This window comes from Gopherus flavomarginatus, chromosome 21, assembly GCF_025201925.1.
Source record: "Gopherus flavomarginatus isolate rGopFla2 chromosome 21, rGopFla2.mat.asm, whole genome shotgun sequence".
In the NCBI taxonomy this organism is placed as follows: domain Eukaryota; kingdom Metazoa; phylum Chordata; order Testudines; family Testudinidae; genus Gopherus; species Gopherus flavomarginatus.
In genome coordinates this window covers 9,950,802-9,971,794 of record NC_066637.1, presented here as the reverse complement: position 1 = coordinate 9,971,794, position 20,993 = coordinate 9,950,802, and the positions used below count along the sequence as shown (strand labels likewise).

The 20,993-nt window shown below is 40.7% G+C and overlaps 1 protein-coding gene across 6 annotated transcripts in view; it reads left to right on the top strand.

Moving 5' to 3' along the window:
* Window positions 1–20,993, top strand: part of RERE (arginine-glutamic acid dipeptide repeats) — a 402,343-nt gene that overhangs the window by 268,523 nt on the left and 112,827 nt on the right. For all 6 annotated transcript variants that reach the window (XM_050931388.1, XM_050931390.1, XM_050931389.1 and 3 more), the window contains 2 exons: window positions 276–400; window positions 1,548–1,647. In XM_050931388.1, the coding sequence (XP_050787345.1) occupies window positions 276–400; window positions 1,548–1,647 (225 nt within the window). The remainder of the gene's footprint in view (window positions 1–275; window positions 401–1,547; window positions 1,648–20,993) is intronic.

The window sequence follows — 20,993 nt, the reverse complement described above, 5'->3', positions numbered from 1 at the left end:
GTACCAGCTGATGTTACCGTTTTTCGAAAACGAGAAGAAGCATGATTTTTAATTAAGGCATGGGACTAGGAGCCAGTAGATCTGGGTTTAATTACCGGTACTACCACCAATTTCCCGTGAAACCTTGGGCAAGTCACTTAGCCTGTCATTGCCTTAGTTTCTTCATCAGTGCAATGGGGATGATAACATATCCCTCACAGAGAACTCCTATGTACAGTCTATTAGTGTAATTGTTGTCAACACTGTTTGTTTTAACTCTGTTTCAATTTTTGTAGGCCAAGCTTCCAGACTTGCAGCCATTTCCTTCTCTGGATGGCGACACTGTGACACAACATGAAGAACTTGTGTGGATGCCAGGGGTCAATGACTGTGACCTGCTTATGTACCTCAGGGCAGCAAGGTACATGAAGCCAAGATAACCCAGCTTCCCCAGAGCACTTAAGCTGAAATGTGGGACATGCCTAAGAAGGTTGGGCTAAGGTTGCCCATCGTCCTGTGTAGAGGCGATATTACATTAGAATGTTAAGAAGTTGATTTTTTTTTCTAGGTGGGAGCCATTATCAAGATGTGATGGTGTTAGGCTAGCTCCAAAGCTGTTTTGGGTCACAAAGGAATGTCACAGTGGGCTCTCTCTTTTGGATTGAAAACAAAGTAATTATATGTACAACATATCCCTCAAACCACTGAGGGATAGATAGCTCAGTGGTTTGAGCAGTGGCCTGCTAAACCCAGGGTTGTGAGTTTAATCCTTGAGGGGCCATTTAGGGATCTGGGGCAAAAATCTGGCTGGGGATTGATCTTACTTTGAGCAGAGGGTTGGACTATAGATACCTCATGAGGTCCCTTCCAACCCTGATATTCCATGATTCCATTCCATGATAAATAGTGATGTAATATCTAAAATGTACAGGTCAATTAGGGAAGTAAAAGCTGTGAATAAAATAACCATGACAGTTATTATAAATAACTGTGATAGAATTTCTTCCTGTAGTAAATATTCTTTTGGCAACACTAGGTTTGCCTAGCTACGATTCACCCTAATACTATGAACGATGCCTAGGGAGTCGGATCAAACAATTTAGATCTTTATACATAAAGATCAGGCTCCCAAAATAATGGATCAGGCATTAACTCAGGACGTGTGGATAAATAATCATTTTTAATTTGTAATAAACTAATGACTTGGCACCCTACGGTTAGTTCCAAGACAGCTTGCAGACTTAATTAAACTAAAATTATGATGACAGGTAAGCTGTCTGGGGCAGGACTGCATCCTCATATGAGGTGGTATTCCTAGCACAATGCCGATTGGGCCTCTGGGTGCTACAGTAATGAACAATTAAATTATGCTAATATCATCTTGGAGTGAGTCTTTGAATAATACCTTGAAAATTATCCAGTACTGAAAATAGCCCAATACTGACAGCATGCAGGTGGGCAAAACAGAGCCCTGAAAATGGTGATTTACAATGTAAATAGCATCTGTATATTGCATAATGTGTGCAATTAGAGGATGACTTGTTGCATTTTATTTTTTAACTATAAAGGAGCATGGCAGCTTTTGCAGGGATGTGTGATGGAGGATCCACAGAAGATGGCTGCGTTGCAGCCTCTCGCGATGACACTACGCTCAATGCACTCAACACAGTAAGTATCCAGAAGTGTTGACTCTGTAAAAGAGTTACCTGGTTTTATTTCATTTTAAGGGGCCATCTAATGTATGCAGCACATGGATAACAGATGAATTAACCCTTAACTAGAGCATGTCTGGAGTCATAGCATGATCTCATCAGTAGCCGGGGACTTATTAACTTCATGCTACTCCACACTTCATAGCTGCCTCCTCAATCATCTACAGTTTTCCAAGTGAGTATTTTAGAGAGAGAAATTATTGTTCTGTATTACAATCAGTTCACATGGGTCATCCCAGATTTAATTGTTATCTTGCGACGTTTCCATAAAACATAGGGGATGCTTGACCTAACCATTGGTCCTTTCAATCATCCATTTGGCGCCTAACAAATACCTGGTCTTTCATAAAGGAAGAGAAACCAATAATGCACTCAGTTGCCTATTGTCCAGTTCTTTATATGTGGGGAAGGATCTCCCGACCATTCCACGGTGATCACTTGGAAGCATGTGATTTGATTCTCTCTCTTGTTAACTTATCTTTCATGGCTACAAATGCTGTTAGTGGCCCTCAAAAATATATTGCTCTTCTTAAAATCCAGTTACAGTAGTTGATTCTGTGTTTTTGGTACTGAACAGTACCAGCTGACTCTATATGTAACATAAATATTGCATTTTATTAAGAATAAATTTACTTGTAATTTCATGGAGTGTTCTGTTCATGTTTTAAGGACCAGTCTGAAAAAATTGTCTTGTGTGACTGCCATATTTTTCAATAACTCAGTAAAATCTCATCTAATTCTTCTTTCAAGGCTAAATAATCCTAGTTTTTGGAGTGTCGCCACACAACTGATTAATTTAGTTGACCTTTTATTGAATTTTTTCCATCTCCACTATTTCCTCCTTAACTTGTAATTTTTCTACTCTGAAAAGTGACCAGGATAAAAATGGCACAACTTTACTTATTGGGTCTGTTCCCTATATGTATGCAGAGTTGTATCCGCTGACTTTAGTGACAGATGATGTTTTTATTTGTTTTTTAATATCTGTTCAACCTGCCAAGCAAATCCGATTGGGAATGAGCTGTTATATTGTTTCATTTTGTGCATAATCTACAAGATTATTTTGCTAAATTCCAATCACTCGCACCTAGGAAAGCTCACCAAAGGTAATGGGGCTTGTGCATCTGTAAGTGAGATCCTAATTTGGCCTGCAGAACCTTTAGTACTGGTGATCACATGCAAGATGGAAAAAAAACCCAGCTTGACTCTTAAAGTTATGTCTACGTTGCAATTAGACACATGAAGCTGGCCTGTGCCAGCTGACTTTGGAAGGGCTGTTTAGTGGCAGTGTAGACATTAATGCTCTAGGAGCAGAGCGTCCGGTCTCCAGCTTGAGCTCAAACATCTACACTGCAATTCAACAGCCTTAACCCGAGCCCCGCAAGCCCAAGTCAGCTGGCGTGGGGCTAGCCACTTGTTTGTAATTGTAGTGTAGACATACCCTTGGATCCCAGGTTAAATTTGCAGAGCTGCCAGCTTGAAACCATGTCTGCTGAGTACATTATATGGAATTGTTGAGAGACTATAAACTGGATTTTCCCAATGCAGTTTTTACAGAGCTATTCTTAAAAGTGGAACTATACTTTAAGGGGAAGATTGCCAAACCGGACAGTCGTCCTGACGAGGATATGTTATTCGATTTTTGCTTCTTCCATGTTTAATTCATTTGGGCAGTCTATTTTTAAACTTCTTTGCTGCAGACTGGACCAGCATCTTCATTTAGCAATCCACAATGACTTGTGTCACTGTCCTCAAAAGAATTGTGGGGTCGGAGCCCAAGAGCGTACATGAGAAGTTGAGACTACTTTTGTCCACTGTGCAAGTTAATCTGCTCTCACTAACCAAAAAGAAACGGTTTATTGATACACCGCTATCTTGATATAACACAAATTTGGATATAATGCGGTAAAGCACTGCTCCGGGGGGGCGGGGCTTTGCACTCCCGTGAATCAAAGCAAGTTCAATATAACACGGTTTCACCTATAGTGTGGTAAGATTTTTTGGCTCCCAAGGACAGCATTATATCGAGGTAGAAGTGTACTAGCAAAATTCACCAACATCTATTCTACTTGTGCAGATCATTTAATAGTAAATAACATCAATGCTAACCTGAGGTGCTATGCTGTTAACTTTCATACACTCTGAGAGGCAGGCATTTGCTATGGCTGTCTAATTGCTTGAGTAATTTTCTTTGTAACTATTTAGGCAGTTAACAAGTTTACAAATCATTGGCATGTAGGTGTCAGAAATAGAGCAATAACCATTACAACAGTGAGCTTACTTTTTTGTTTAGAGAACATTCTGCAGTAATATAATAATCAAATCTCTCTCTAACGGTGTTACGATATAGTAGTATTTATATTGGTGTAGTGCCTAGCTGCCTAGCCATAGATCAGGACCCCATTGTGCCTAGGCAATATATAGGGTGATCCTCTTTATACCATCTAGGATGTATTGTTTCTGGTGATTTTATTAAATTGATGAAGCTACTGATCCTACTCATATCTGTCAAACCAAGCCTGTCTATTAAATTTAATTAGCAAATTTTTAACCCACAGCAAGGCATTTCCTTGCTGCTTGTTATTACAGAACTATTTTGCTTAATGTATTGTCTTATAATGGAACCTTACCAAAAATTTCCAAATGTTTTAAACATGTGGAACTTATATTGACTTTCAAAAAGTTGATTTGGGAGAGAATTTTTTCTTTTATAGGGACACTTGGAAGTTAAAAACACGTATTTTTAATATACAGATGTCCTTATCTGTGTTACAATCACTTACTAACCACCATTTAAATATTATATTTTAGTTCTTGGCTTTTTTGCATTTCATTCAGCTTGGGACAGTAAAAGAGTAGTCATTTTCGTTGTCTGGTTTTCATGCAATGTACCGCAGTGCTTCAGTGACTGGATTTAAAACATTCCCCTGCAGCAACACCAAACTAAAAACTTTATTTCTATAATGTTTTGTAAAAGTCTTTCCAAATGAAAAAAAAATTTCACAAAATAAAATAAACCCCACACTTGAATCTAAACTATCTGACTACTTCCCTTTAAGAAGAGCTCTGTGAGGCTTGAAAGCTTCTCTCTCCCACCAACAGAAGTTGGTCCAGTAAAACATATTACCTCTCCCACCTTGTCTCTCTTTAAGAAGTCATGCTTGTTTGACCTTATCATGTCTACTTATTCAAGTACTACACTTAATTAGCCTCCAAGTCCGTTTTAGAATTGAGATAAAGCGTGCTGGACTTCCCATTCCTAAGCTCTTCCATGGCTTCTTTCTTTAAAAAATAGCCAACAAGTTAATAATTTTCCAGTATTCAAGAACAATTGCCATTTTAAGGCTATATTGCACATCCTCGTCCGTCTTTCAGCTATTTTACATTTTATTTCTGTCCTTTCCCTTGGGCTGGATGTCTGGTTCTGGTGGTTTACTGCTCTGAAGCATTTTAAGTTGCTCCATTACTTCCTGTTTAGAAGACTCGAATCTCTTGTTAAGGCCAATAATCACCAAAGAGCTCTTGGAACTGGAATTTTCCTCCTTGTCATCAATAGTAAAAGACTAATGCAGAAAATTCATTTAACTTCTCTCTCCTCTTTAATTACCCTGTTAATCCCTTGGTGGTCTGGAGGGCCTGTGGTTGCACTTAAAAATTTCTTGCATCACAGACTTATGAGTTTGTCTTAATATATTTGGTTGATCTGTTCCTCTTCATTTTTCCCCTTTATATTTTTAATGTGCACCTTATCTAGCATCAGCTGTTTTTACCAGTCTGTTTATGTTGATAGCATAAGATTTCCACTTTGTAAGTCATTTAATAAACCTAATAAACTTATAATTTACTCTTTAATCAAGCTAGTTTTATTCCTTCTTTTTTGCACTATATATTTTTGGTTGCTTTGAGGTGTGTAAACCATCTGTGCCTTTTATATAGTGTCTCGCATATCCCCAAGCTAGATCTTAACACTTTAAGTCTTATTTACTGTTCTGACAGCTGCTAACCATTCCTCATAATTTTTATGTCTAGTCTTTTCAAGTTCATCACTACAGAGCTGCCCTCTTACGATATCTTATTGTGCAGTGGTCACAATTGGCCAGTGAAGTTCTTACATTCACCTTCTGTATTCAGCAATTACTTAAGAACTGCTGCTGCTTGTAGGCATTTTGGTAGAAGTCCTCTGTTCCTGTCTGTCTGGAATTGTCCTCCTCTCTACCACCTTCTCAACCATGCATAGTTCCAGCTAAGTAACTTGGCCTGCACGTGGGCTGGGTAGCACTTCCAGAAGGACTATATATAATAGGCTTGACGTAGGCTGCTGGATTTCTATCATGTTCACTGGTTTATTCGCTCTTGAATCCAGGTACTTGAGGTATATTTTTGGAGCACACTCTGCATAACGGTTACGTGCATCAGGTTTTAGAAGTTCCTGAAGATACCTACATATGATTCATATTTCAGTTTTGTTTCTCTAGATAAAAATACCTTTTTATGCGTGGCAGTTTCCCACTACCTGAAAATGCATTTAATCTGGTTAAAAGTGGACTGTCTAAGTAGCCAAGACCCTGTCTAGAAGGCTGATTTGAGTTACAGCAGACTCCACTTCACCTAGGTGTGTGATGTTCTGAAAACAGCTGTAAGAACTTAACTAGCCATCAAAGACATTGAGACATCAGTGGGTGCATGTCTGAGCCCTAGTCTTTCATCTGGCTGGTGCTGTTGCCTGAGCTGCAAAGAATTTCGTTTTCTTGACATGATGCCATCTTCCCTCCACCTCCTCCAGTGTCTGTCCACTTAGCGCAGGCTTTGGGTTTGCCCAACAAGCTAGTTCTGAGCAGCTGGTGCTGTACTAAGTTGGTTTTTGTTTAGAAATTATGATATGTAGTTTGGAAGATTAATCGAAAAAATTGATATGCTGTATGATTTCTTATTATGGAAATCCAATAAACTTCAGAGCAGCACTTCATATAAATCAGACTTGACAAGCTCCTTTGCTAGTGTTTTATTTATGTAATAACAGAGTGCTGTAGCCCACAGTGTGATTTATTGTTAATTACACCAGATAGAAATGAAGATCAGGGATTATGCCATGCAGCGTATATTTTCTAGTATAACAGCTCCTTCCAGTGATTATTTACTTAATAGCATGGGTAAATTTCAGCTTCCATTCCTTGGTTTTGATGTCAGGTTTTCATGCTGTATTTATAATGCACCTCCCAGCAAATCAAGAGCAGCAGAAGTTTTCATTTGGAGATCATTGACCTCCTAATGCATTTTGGCTGTCACTTTGCGGGGGAGGGGGAAGCCTCCTTCAGAGATTCATCAACAATACTTGCTTTTTAAGTGGTGGGAAATCTCTTGCTACTGCTGTTGAATGAGTAGCATGGGAGAGAGAGTTCTACTGTCCGACTCTTTAAAACTGCACCTCTACCTGATATAACGCTACCCAATACAACACGAATTTGGATATAATGCGGTAAAGCAGCGCTGGGGGGGCGGGCTGCGCACTCTAGCGGATCAAAGCCAGTTCGATATAATGCGGTAAGTTTTTTTGGCTCCTGAGGACAGCGTTATATTGGGGTAGAGGTGTAGTTTAAAAAAAACAACTTGTAAACATGAAGGTTGTGATTAATAGATTAGATCTTTTAGAATGTTAGTCATGTGAAGTGAGAGCATTGATTTTCAGTTCTGGTTGTCAGATCTTGCATCCAGCCACGACATCTTACTCATCTATCTGTGAAATGGGAGACAGTGGAGTATCTTAGATTTGTGTATAGTAGTATGACAACCCCACTTTATTTACCTTGTGAATTGGAGAAATACATGGCTGCGGCTCCTGACTTCTCTTTTGGGTCGATGTGCATGATGAGACATTCAAAGAGCCAGGAGAATTAACAGGAGTTCTTTATATTAATATTGGTGATACTTCGCACTTATATAGCCCTTTTGGTCCAGAGCTTTCCAAAGACCAGTAAGTATCTCAATTTTAAAAGTCGTCTTTATGCAGAAGAGCTGGGACTCGAAATTAGGAATTTTTGGATTCCAGTATTTTCTTGTCCTCTCCAAAGTAATGGCAGAATTTGTAGCTGCTCACTTAAAAATATTCTCCTGCAATGATTCTTTCCAAGTCAGGTCACTTTAATTTAAAACTATTTTAGCACTCTCATTTTGTGTAATTATTAATGAATTCACAGATGAGTAGCCCACTCCAGGAGCACATGAGATGTGGAAAAGGCTTTTGACTGCAGTGGGAAGGGCTAGGAAAAAACTCTTGCAGATGTATCTTCTTATGAATTAGTGATATCAGATTAATGTATATAAGGCCAAACCATTTCACTCACTGTCCTAAGTGCTTGTGAATGTTGGGGAGAGCTAAATAGCTTCTGCTGCCTTCCACACCAGAGAGAGCTGCATTTCAGTGGAGGGTAACTTGATCCAACTTTGTACAGTCAGATTGGCCTACAAGGGACAGAAGTTGCAGTTTCCAAATGAAAAGATGAAGATGAGTGGCCCTGCAGTCCAATCTGATCCTATTCCAAGTTTTCAGTTTGGGATAAACAGTGAAACTAGCCATGTATTTAGGATGCTTATGCCTTCTCTCATCCCATTGCACGCCCATACAAGCACCAGATGCAACATGTTAATTTTGCCAGACCTCTCCTAAAAGTGGGAAATCATATACCTGAACATCCCCTTCTGTTGAGACTGGAAAAATATTTGGAGGAGTGCTTATAGCACTCCTGGTGGATCAGCTCCCCATGTCTACTTTTCATTCTGCCTGCTGAAAAAGCAGTGAAGGCATATGGCAAGATGCACAGATCTGGGCTATCAGGCTACTGTTTGTTGCGTCAGGCAGCTCAGTGTGTTTTTCACATGCCCTTTTTAAAAAAAATATGTTCTGGGAGAAAGTATTAAAATTCTCAGAGTGTCGAAGGGAGAATTGACACTGAATTTGCCTTTATTAGCTCACAAATCAGCAAGCATAAAAGAGCAGATTAACAAGAATGCCAGAAAACATACAGACATAGTCTTAATAAGCACCAAGATTTAAAATTATCCCTCAGCATCAGGAGGACTCATCTCAACTGCTGGATTCATTCCGTCCATATGACTTACAAATCTGAAAGGGTATTTGCCTCCCAACATAATAGGAGGATGAGCCCTTTTCTTAATACCTGGAGCCCTATAAATCACTTCCTTAATTAAAATTCATAAGCAGTAAGTGCACATTGTACAGCCATGTCTAGATACTGCATGTCCATGTAATTTACTTCAATTTAATTTATACTAATGCATTAGGTGTCCTTTCTCATCTTTTCTCTGTGTATTTTGTTAAAAATGCAATAAATTTTTAAGTCGTAAAGAGAGAAACGTGTTTCATGTGAGTGGTTATGCAGAATGGTCGGGGGAAGCAAAATAAAAAAACTTTTTTTATTGTACTGGTAAAGAAGTGACACATTCAGACTAGCAAGCAATAAGCCTCCAGCTCCAATGTATGCATTTCTGAGATGCAGAGCAAAAGTCAACTGTGCATTTCTGTCAAGGGGGTAGTTCCTGGACTGTGGTCCACAGAGCATTTGTTGTTGGTCTGTTGAGATCTCATTGGTCAGGTAATGCAGGCTCCTCATTCTTGCTTTCAGCATCTAACTGGCATCAGGTGAAGCTAAAGTTCCATTAAGTGCTTTCCTGTTAATATTTTTCCATGTAGATTGCCATAGTTGCCACAGGAGTGTTGTGCGGCTGTGAATGGGAGAGAAAGAGGTCTACTGATTGCAGATGGGTTGGCAACTGTCTGAGAGAGAATTGTTGAATTTGAGCCATGCTATCAAACCTCTTTTACGTAACTTAAACCTCTGCCATTTCACAGAACCTTGAGTAGTATTTCCTATTTTCATTTTGCTTTTGGCCCTGATGCTGCTAGGTGCTGAGTGCTCTCAACTCCCCATTAAATTGAACAGCAGTTGAGGGTGTTTAGCACCTTACAGGATCGAGTCCTGTAGTTGAACCCAGCAGGCATAACTGCACGAAAGTAAAGAAAGTTAATTAAATTAAACCACTTGTGGCATGCACCCTAAAAGCGAGTCTGTTCACTTCTCTGTTTGCCTCATTAATGGCTGCTTGATAAATAGCAAATCTTCTATTAAGTTCACCCTCTCCGAAGAAATGAGAGCCACTGTTCATGAGGTTGCCTGAGGTGAGTGCATACAGCTTTGCTCCGCATTAGGAAACTGCGTAGGTCCTTTTACAGGGTACGTTTTGGCTGGAGTTTGAGTAGCATTGTGGAATACACCATCTTTCTAGACAGAATTTGGGTCTCTGAAAGCAGGAAAAACAGATTTTAAAATGTCTGAGAGGATAAATTGCAAATGCATCTGCTGAGCTTGCCAGCTCCACAGCACTATTAAGGAAGGGAGCCTCTTAATGCAGCTGCATTGTTTTCAGAGAAGAAAAACGGCTGAGCAAGAGGCTTAAAACATCTGCACAGAAATGCCTCCCTGCTCTGTGGTTAGGAAGCTGGTGTCCCAGATCTGCCAATCCATGGAAAAATCTCAGTATGGTGAATACTGAACATGAATATAATTTCTAATGCTAGAAAGCCCTGGTGTGTGTGTGTGTGTGTGTGTGAGAGAGAGAGAGAATGTGAATGTGAATTTCTGAGTAGATTCTTCACATAGTGATGGCTGGTTAATTTTTAACTAGTTGAAAACTCCTTTCCGGACTTCAGATTTATACAAAAAAAGAAAGAAAATGCACTTGCTTCAGCCAACGTCCCTTTTCTCATCCTTCTCCCACTGACCTTAATATCATTGTACAGAGCTTTTAAGGGCACCATTCTCAGATTCCAGGACAGGAAATGGTTAATTTACCCATCTGTCCTTATTGTCTCTATTCTCTTAAGTAAGGCCCTGACAAAATTCAGTTTGAGGTTTCTGAGCTGTCCCAGTTCAGGGCATGCGTCAAGGCAGCAGTTGTTTTTGGAAGACCAGATTATTTGAAGCGGGGCAGTACATGTTTTCCCCCTCTGCTTTTTCCTTCAGAAATGCTGCTTGCTGCCTTATGCGGATATGTTCCTATCCACAGCTCAGCCTACCTCAGTGGGAGGTAGGAATTTGCCCCCTGCGTTAAAAACTCAGATTTTATAAGGATTTGCAGCATTGGGACAATAACAGATGTGGGTGGCAGCCAGAAATATAAGATGGCAGAACAGTAGAAGGAAATTTTAAAATGGAAAACATACCCTCTGCCTTTAACAGTGAATCTCAAGGCTTTTGTCATTTGACATGCGTGTTGTTTTTATTTGAGGAGGCTAAAAGCCAGCAGTTCCCTATTTTTTCCTTATTGTAGTTGAGGAGCAATGTACCTATAGTTATTACACCTCCCTCCATGCACCAGTGTACAAGATGAAATGATTACATACTAACATGGGCTGGTTCCTTTTATGAGTAGGATTGTTCAGCATTTCTGTAACACAATATTACATGGCAATATGTCATTGTAAGTGACAAATGTGACAGTGTAATATCAACGTAGGGAAATTCTGTTAGAAGTAAGATGTCACCCAGACAAATTACTGCTTGTTTTAACTTGCCCTTAGACTAGATTTTCTTGTCCATTAACTACAGACAAGGTTGAAAGCCTAAGACAACTATTTAAATATATATTAGCATTTATTATGATTACTAGTTTTCCTTTTGGATGGTTCTTCATCAGCGGTTAGTCTCAGGATTCAAATAAGGTAGCATAACACCCCAGGGGCAATCACTATCTGCCTGGGCATGCCGTTAAAACTAAGGCACAGTTTTATCACTTTGAATCTTCATTCATTCTCATTCTTGCTCTTGAAAAAATATTTATGTGCTGCTGGATTTATTTGTAAGATAATTTTCACAAATTCAGCTAAACTGTTGAACAACTAGTTTAAAAGGCCTGTTTACAGCTGTAAAATGTGACCCAACTTTAAATTACTTTGTAAATATTTTTAGTATATATAAAATGTATGAAAATCTGTTGCAAGAACCTTCCCCAGCACTAATCAGCTTGCCCAGTGACAACAGTTATTTGGTATGTCCAGGGCCGGCTCCAGGCCCCAGTGTGCCAAGCGCGTGCTTGGGGCGGCATGCTGCGGGGGCGCTCTTCCGGTTGCCGGGAGGGCGGCAGGTGGCTCCAGTGGACCTCCCGCAGGCGTGCCTGCGGAGGGTCTGCTGGTCCCCTGGCTCCGATGGAGCTTCCGCAGGCATACCTGCGGGAGGTCCACTGGAGCCGCGGGACCAGCGGACCCTCCGCAGGGACGCCTGCAGCAGGTCCACCGGAGCCGCGGGACCAGTAAGCGGCAGAGCGCCCCCTGCAGCGTGCCTCCGTGCTTAGGGCGGCGAAATGGCTAGAGCCGGCCCTGGGTATGTCATACCAAAGAACCATAAAACCTCTCTACAGTGTCACTTCCCCCTGCTGTTCTGCCTTTGCAATTAACTTAAGTTTCTAGAGTTGTGCTTGTTCCTGATGAATGGTTGTCCCAGTTGTAGTGCATAGGAAATAGTGTATAACCAGGGCATCCATTGTGTCATCTGTATCACTAACATTTAGATTATTATGGTGATTGGAGCTTTGTAGAAACGTTAAATAGATAAGAAATGGGGACAGAAGTAGTGAGACCTCTGCCAAAGAGTGGGAGAGGGAGATTATATTTTCAAGCTTCTACAAGTACCAGAAACTAGAGATTTAAGGAAATAGACCTGGTTCAGTTTTCCTTTGAGCTTCTTGGGAAGCGATTTCTCTGGTCACCTGTTGAGCATTTTTCTATACATCCTGAGTTCTGTTGGCCTGTCAAGCAGCTCATAAGGACCTTATAAATTAGGACATACCAGCTAGAAAGACAGGCATGTTGAACATAACATAAGAACGGCTGTACCAGTTCAGACCAAAGGTCCATCTAGCCCAGTATCCTGTCTGCAGACAGTGGCCAGTGCCAGGTGCCCCAGTGGGAGTGGACCCTAACAGGCAATGATCAAGTGATCTCTCTCCTGCTGTCCATCACCACCCTCCGACAAACAGAGGCTAGGGACACCATTCCTTACCCATCCTGGCTAATAGCCATTAATGGACTTAACCACCATGAATTTATCCAGTTCTCTTTTGAACGCTGTTATAGTTGTAGCGTTCACAGCCTCCTCAGGCAAGGAGTTCCACAAGTTGAGTGTGTGCTGCGTGAAGAAGAAATTCCTTGTATTTGTTTTAAACCTGCTGCCTGTGTTGGCAAAACAAGTCTTTCCATGTGCAGTCTTTCAATATTGGGAGGGTTTTGTGCTGGGTTGGTTTATAAGGTGCGGTTGTCCTCAGGCATTAGAGGGAGTCCCATGTAGTGGTATTGGTGTCTGCATTAGAGAAGGTAGTCTGTTATCCAGGCCAGGCTTTCTGGTGTGTTTGCAGCAGATGGAGAAGAGTTCAGATTTCAAGGAGTGGAAGAGAGCCCTGACATTAAGGAACATGGTATCCTTGGGCACAAGTCTTAGTTCAGTGCCAGATACAGTTAGTGAAAACACACTTCAGCACCTGTGAGTAAAGCACCATGAATAAAGCTGTAAATTTAAAATGCATATTTCATTGTTGTATCATATAAAGTATATTCACCATTGTGTGTGTTCTGCGTGTTTGTGGCGGAGAAAAATTCCATTTTACTGCAGCATATTGACAGATGATTGGCATTTTATGGGGATGATATTTCCAGATACAATTCCTGAAGAGATACTTCATCAAACTGGAATGTTTCAGTCATGTAACCAGGGGAAGCCGTCTGAATTGGGTTTAGCATTAAATTAGGCCCTTAGAATAGAAGAGGTGTCACCAAAAGGCTTTGCCTCACAGTGTAACAGTGTTTCTCTTGTCTCTTTCATTGCTCCGTATCTGCTGTTTCCTCTGTCTTCTTGACCATTGCCGTCTTAAACGTGGCAGTTTTTCAGGGATAACCCTGAGTCTTGACCATTGTCCACTGCGGCAAAAGACAGCCAAACTCATACGAACATTTATTTTTCATCCAAGGCCAACAGCCCAATTTAGCAGCCTAGTGGCCCCTTCATCACTCAACACCACATCCCTGAATTCTAATGCTTTTAAAGGACCTTTTGATCAAAGAAACTAACAATACACTTCTATTGAAACAAGGCATAGATTCTTCTGTAATTCCTCATGTACCCTCCATCCACACAAGGAGAATGATGCTTGTCTGAGGCTGTCTGCGCTACAGTGGTACTGCTGCAGCTACACCACTGCAGTGCTGTAGAATAGACATTTGCTACAGCAACAGAAGGGGGTTGTTCATCGCTGTAGTAAATCCACCCCAGGGCAGAAAGTAGCTAGGTCGATGGAAGAATTCTTCTATTGATCTAGTGGTGTCCATACCAGGATTTAGGTCTGCTTACTTACGTCTCTTAGGGGTGTGCATCTTTCACACCCCTGAGTGATGTAGCTAAGTTGACCTAAGTTTTAGGTGTAGACCAAGCCCGAGAGAGAAATGTGGAGCTGGGGCTGAAATAGGGACTTTATGTAGAATGTTTTCTGTGCTCTAATAGGAAAAAAAATCTTGTTCCCCGTGAGGAACATAGTGAAAGATGTAAAAAGTACATTGGATTGGAGAGATGGTAATTCTTAGCATATACTGTACTTCATGTTTTCAGATTGGTTTATTAATATTAATCAAGGCCTAAAACACCACTGTGAAGTAACAGGGGTGATATTTACTTACTGCCAAATATAGATAGGCCAATCTTCACTTTACAGATGTGAAAACTGAGGCACAGAAGAGTGATGGCACTTGCCCAAGGCCACCAAATGAGTCAGTAAAAGAGCGGACACGTGAACTCAGGAATTCCTGGATTCCAGTACTGTTCTTTTACCACTAGAAAACGCTGCCTCCCTACAGTGATGGACATAGTTTGTGTTATTTGAAAAATCACTGCTACTTTTATTTGACTGTTCTGGGTAGGTTTCAAGTTAGTTTTGCAATATCGTGCCACATTATACTAGCAATATCCCTCCCCCCCCCCCCAAAAAAAAAAACAAAAAAACAAACAAACCCCAAAACCAAACCAAACAGCTCTGAAATATAACGATGGTTTTAATGGACTCCGCTTATTTAACCTTGTAGTATGAATGCAGCCTTACTCAGATAGGCTTTTCGACAGGGATCATAATGACTGTAATTGCAAAAGGATGCCTTGCTGAAGTAGGAGCTGCCAGATGTAATGCCATTCTGATCTAAAAAGGTCACAGTAAAAGGGACATTTAAATTAAGTTATAAATTACAATTGAAGAACAATATTTTGATGTGTGAGACCAGAGATGTCAGAGCGGTGAAATGTAATTCATGGATTCATTACAGAACAGAGGTGCCTGACAGCTGAGCCATGCCAAAAGGAAAATTTATTTGCAATATCACGCAGACAGAAAATGGCAGCTCAGATGAGAAGCTGGAATAGAAACTTGAAACCTTGTGGTAATGTGCAGAGTTTATGCTAATAAGTCTTGCCTGAGATCCAGAGATGTTTAATGACTGTTGTAATATAAATGAGATGCTCGGACGTGTGCACATTTGGAATTTTTCTTTAAATTAAAGTCCAGTGCTTTTCTATAGAAAAGATAACTTCTGCGTTATAAAGTGCATGTACATTCTTGTCTGTTCCCTTCGTTGTATACTGTGTGTAAGCATAAGATTGCTGAGGTCTCAGAATTATTTAGGCAGCAGGATTTGTGCTCAAAACAATTATTCTTTACATGACAGCTGTGGGTAGGGGGACGTGGGGAAAGTAATTTAGTGTTTCTAGCAATACCTTGAAAAGTGCAACCAGAAGTTAATTAAACTGTAGGCAGTCATCATTAGCTAATATTTATATATTCAAGTAGCTTGCCAATAAAGTGCTTATATATATTAAATTACTGAAAGTAATAAGCAGAGAATGATCCATCAGTCGGACTGAGGAAAGTGGATTTAACTCTGGCAATTATATAAAAATATATTTTTCTTTCTGGTTAATAATCTTGCTCCCAGCTCTAATCAAGGCGTTTGCTCCATTAGACGGCCGATATTCTCAGGAGGGTGTAAAATGGTATCTGTGGTCATGTTTGTCTGATTGACCTGACTTTTCTCCCTTCCCCCAAGGGCACAAGGAGTGGGTGGGCTAAGGGGCCCAAATCCCAGCCTTGCCCTGACCTGGTGTAATTGCTCAACCCTTCCTTGCTGGGATGTATGTGATGGAGGAACATCCAGATCAAATTTGAGTAATTTGCAACCTGGTATACTAGGTTGCAACACCACTCAAACATGGGGCGGCCAGGCCGGAACGTAGGCCCCCTCCTTAGCAAAATTCTTATTGCACCCCTGTCTCCCCCACTTTCACGTTGTGGGTCTTGAGATTGTCGTTGGTATGGCAGCTTGGTGCAAAGTTAATTCTGATCCTCTACCCTAGAGTAGTCTGGACTAGTATGTTGGTCTGTTAACTATTCTGTGCTTTTACAACTGGGATGGCTGCCTGTTAGCACAGCCCATTGCTTCTGGTCTTCTCTGGTTATTCTTCTGTCACTAATTGAGTTATTTTAAAGAGAGAAGGAAAATTTGCTGAGTTCCTTCAGGCAAGAGATAGATTCCATCCATGAGTCACGAGGAGGTTTGAGCAGAACACAGCAGGGGGTGGGAGGGAACCCTTGCCATTTTAATCACTACAATTTTTTTTAAAGAGAAAAGGTCATGCTTAGTTTTGTAACATGCGCAGAAACCAGGTACAGACTGTCTGTAGCAACAAATAACTAGCCCTTGCTACTTTCAGTCATGCCTATTCCCAGTGCTGGAGTGCAGGCAAGAAAGAAAATCAATGTGTGCCCAATAGAAAAGACAAAAATGTTGTTTTCAGGCTTCTAAGTGGGTATTGCATGCTCTGGAAAGCTTAGGAAAGAAAAGTGATAAAAACAGTTAAGTCAGAGGTGCTGTTTGGTAGGGTTTAGGCACAGCAGGTCTGGTGTTCTAGTCATATTGCTTGACTTGTGGTTTAAGAAAGATGGACTCAGATCGTTGTTTCACTTGCATGGAAGCAGAGTCATGGGAGCTGTCATTGATGTGGGCAACAGAGGCAGATTTACAAGCCAATGCTCTCTTGTACACTGGGATTTCTTCCTGTAGAAGTGCATTTAAAAGCAGTGTTTTCTGTTAAGCAATCTCGGGTAATGCATGTCCCTGACTTACAACCATGCGAAAGCAGTATTGATGTGTTCATGTTGGTAGCTTGCAGAGATGAGGCATCTGTTGAAGGGAGGTGATGTTGGAGTTTGAGGCATTGTTTTCTGCAGTAATTCTGTGAATATGTGCGCCATTGTCTGTTGCAGTTGTGGTGAAGAGCATTTTCCTTTAACCTTACCATATGTGCCATAGAGCAGGCTGAAAATAAACCATGGGAAAATTCAGCCTAGAATTTTCTTTCTTTATTTCCATGATGTACCCAAAGGCTTTTTTAATCAGAGCACTCTTCTCCATACTGTAACTTATGCTGGTGGTAACACTTCCATCATACAACTAATTAGAGAGACATTTCCAAATACCGTTCTAAAAATTCATTCTATGTGACATACCAGAGGTCTTTGACCAGCAGTGACCTTTTATTTTTACAGGCAACTTAAAACTCTTAACAGAATAGTAATAGTTATATCTCAAATGTCCCACTAGCTAGGCAAAGAGGAGCAAATAACTAAGCAGAGTTCATTTTTCCAAGAGAAGTTTAAGACTTTTACCCATCAGTTTTGAAACTTGTGGGGGCAGATCCTCAGCTGATGATTTCGAAGGAGTTAAGCTGTTTTACACCAACTGCGGTCCATGACATGGGAATGTCCTCTTATCCTGACTGCTGGGAGCAATCAGAGCAGTTCAGGAGGTTTTGTAAAATAATTTCCAAGTCACCCTCAAACAAGTGTTAAGTCTCAATTAGCTGTTGCAGCATGAGAAAGAAAAATGATATTCTTAGTAATGTGCCTTTGTGTTGGAGATAATGGTTTACTGTTGTCCTTGGGAATACCTCTCTTCTCCTTCTGGTACATTTTTTTTAAAAGACACAAAGCAGGCTCCTGGTCAGTCTTCATGTTCCAAAATCCAATATTTTAAAACGTGTTATCTAAATCCATGTTTAGGTATCTAAATAAAGCCCAGATAGTGGATCCATTTTGCACACTGCTTAGCATTAACTCACCTGAGTAATCCTATTGACATTAGTATGACCATGTGAGCAAATGTTCGCTATCGCTTTGTGAGTTAGGGTTCACAATCTGATCCGGAATGGCTAGATTTTCAGAGATGCCGAGTACTCACCAACTTCAGTGCTAGCTGCCCGTGCTCAGCGTTTCCAGAACTCAGGCTGCTTGTTTAGGTGTTGAGATATGGCTGTAGATGCTTAATTTTAGATAATCCATTTTGAAAAATATAGCTGACTTGTGTAACTCAGCAGCTCAGGTATAAAAACCAAAGTTAACTATGGACTAGCAGCCAAAATAAGCTAGCCAAGATATTGTGACTTTTTTTTTAAACTGGTTGCAGTTCATGTGCAGCAATTTTTTCTCCTTTAGTAAAACAGACTGGTGGATGGTGTGTTTGTGCCACTATTGGATTGCTCTTTCTAGACTGTCACTTCATTCTGTGGGTTTTATGACCTGAAAACTGAGACAGTAATACAACACCTGGGAAGGTTTCTCATTCAGGTGTGTTATCTGAAATTTACCTTTTCATGAAGATGATATAGAAGTGACATAAAGAACATAAGAACAGCCATACTGGGTCAGACCAAAGGTCCATCCAGCCCAGTATCCTGTCTGCCAACAGTGGCCAATGCTAGGTGCCCCAGAGGGAGTGAACCTAACAGGCAATGTCAAGTGATCTCTCTCCTGCCATCCATCTCCACCCTCTGACAGACAGACAGGCTAGGGACACCATTCCTTACCCATCCTGGCTAATAGCCATTAGTGGACTCAACCTCCATGAATTTTATCTAGTTCTCTTTTAAACCCTGTTATAGTCCTAGCCTTCACAACCTCCTCAGGCAAGGAGTCCTACAGGTTGACTGTGCGCTGCGTGAAGAACTTCAAAAACTTACCCAATAGACCATAATGGCTCGGGTGAAACGGGTACTGTTTATCCTGTATGATTCGACATCCTTCTGTGGTGCAGTTTAAAAAGCAAACTTGTTTTTTTAAAAGAGCAATACACACACACACACCCAAGAACTATTTAAAACTTGGAAGGCTGGGCCAATTTGACAAAAGCCTGGAACTCAAAGTGAAGACTGATGTTTTGTCCCCAAATCCCACAGATGTGCTTTCTTTTCACAGCTGCATGAGCCGTATATCAAGTTTCAACCTTTGATTTCAGTTTCCCAGCTGTTGCTGACTTTTGCCACAGCCTTAATAGGTTTTAAACATTCTGCTTTGTAAATTGAAAACTTTCCAAAGTTCTGGACCCATGCTGGCTCTTTTATGTCAAGTTTTTCTATTCGGTCAATATCTAGATGTGACAGTGTCCCAGGTCAGTGAGGATACATGTAAGGGTGGAATACTTAGCTATAAATGCCAGCTTAGTAACAGGAAATGCCATCTGAACACCTTGAGTTTATTCCTTCTGTAACTTCAGTGCCCAAGAGCTGTTATAAAGAACATAACGATTGTGGGAGCTATCCAGATCTGGCTTTCAGTGAACATTAGCTCATATGTTGACCTGAGTGTTATGGGTTAGTTATGGTTCACCACTGATCGCATCCAACCAGAAGATTCCTGGTGGTAACATTCCTATTATAAGTACATTAACATACTCATGCCCTTCCTTGAGGACCCGGTAATAGGAGGTGAAGGACCAGCCTCACTCCTGGCATGCACAATAACACGATGGTGCTGGCTTACCCAGTAGTTAGGAATGTTGAGTAGTTCTTCTATACTGCACAAGCTGAGCCGAAAATGTGATAGAAGATATAATGATAGGTAGATAAAAAGAATATAGGAGGACAAAGAAAAGAAAGAGCTAAAGACTAAAAGAGCTCCCTATGATATCCTTACAAGGTATTTTATAGGATCCTGACACTCTGTAATTCGGGCCCAACGTATTATACTCAGATCTTATTTCTGTACCCTAAGAAATTTGTGGATACCCTTATCCTGTACGTTAGTGGATTATGGCACTCTATATATTAATAAGGATTATCTCACTCCAAAAACTACCAACCTAGGCTCTCTTGGTGACTTCCAGGTTTGTGGTATACCGTGTGGTTACCAACAGGTTGCAGACTCCGGATAAACCTGCTCAGTGTTGTGAATAGTTCCTCCCTTTGGTTCCTCAAAGTTCAAGGCCCATTCCTGTCTGTGCCAAAGGCTGCCAGCTTTTATGCTGAATTACTCTTAACTGATTACACTTTTAGCTGTTTAGTGGATTTTACCGGATACAGGCTGGTAGGCTTCTTGCATTTCAGCAAAACTTATTCTATGTATAATTATTAGGAAACACATATCATATGCCTCAACACATCCTAAATTCAAAGGAATTAATACTGATAAAAATATAAGAATAAAATGGATTAATTCAGAAAGAGAAACACATTATTTGATATGGCTGGCTAGATTAGTAGGATATAATAGCTAGCAAAATAATCCTATGAACTACAGATATTACAGTCTCACTGAAGAGCTCATATTTTTGCCTCTTTGGTAGGTTGGTTGGAGGGGGGGGGGTTTCCACCTCTCACCCCACCCACCTAATTATTTGACACATTATTCCTCATTAGGGATCACTATTAAAATACCTGGAGAAATTCTTTATATGTTTCATGTCTGTGGATTGGGTGGGAGAGAGATGAATAGCTGAGGTAACCTCAGGAGCTGTACCATGCCACTGTTGGCTTTCCGTGTGTGTGGTTTTGGGGTTTTTCTTTCTTTTTTGGAGACTGAACTCCTCTTTGCCTCAAAATCGATGGCACAGTCTGACCTAGGAAAACTCAGGTTTTACCCTGTAAAATAACAGTTCAGTTATAACCCAGGCTAATGCTGTCAAAGGAGCTACCACTTCAGGACTGTTTGGTAAGCTATATAATTGTGCTTTGGTCTCAGTCTAGGACCTAGCGTCCTCAAGAAAGGCATTGTCACAGTTAATACCAGGTTGGCTTCTTTCTGTTGGCAGTCTTGGGACTGAAGTAATTGTAGAGAGGTCATCTCTGAAAGATGATTGGACATGGGTGGAGTGATACAGGGATGCTTGGGGAAACGGCAGTGGCATTGAGAATATGGGGTGGAAATGGA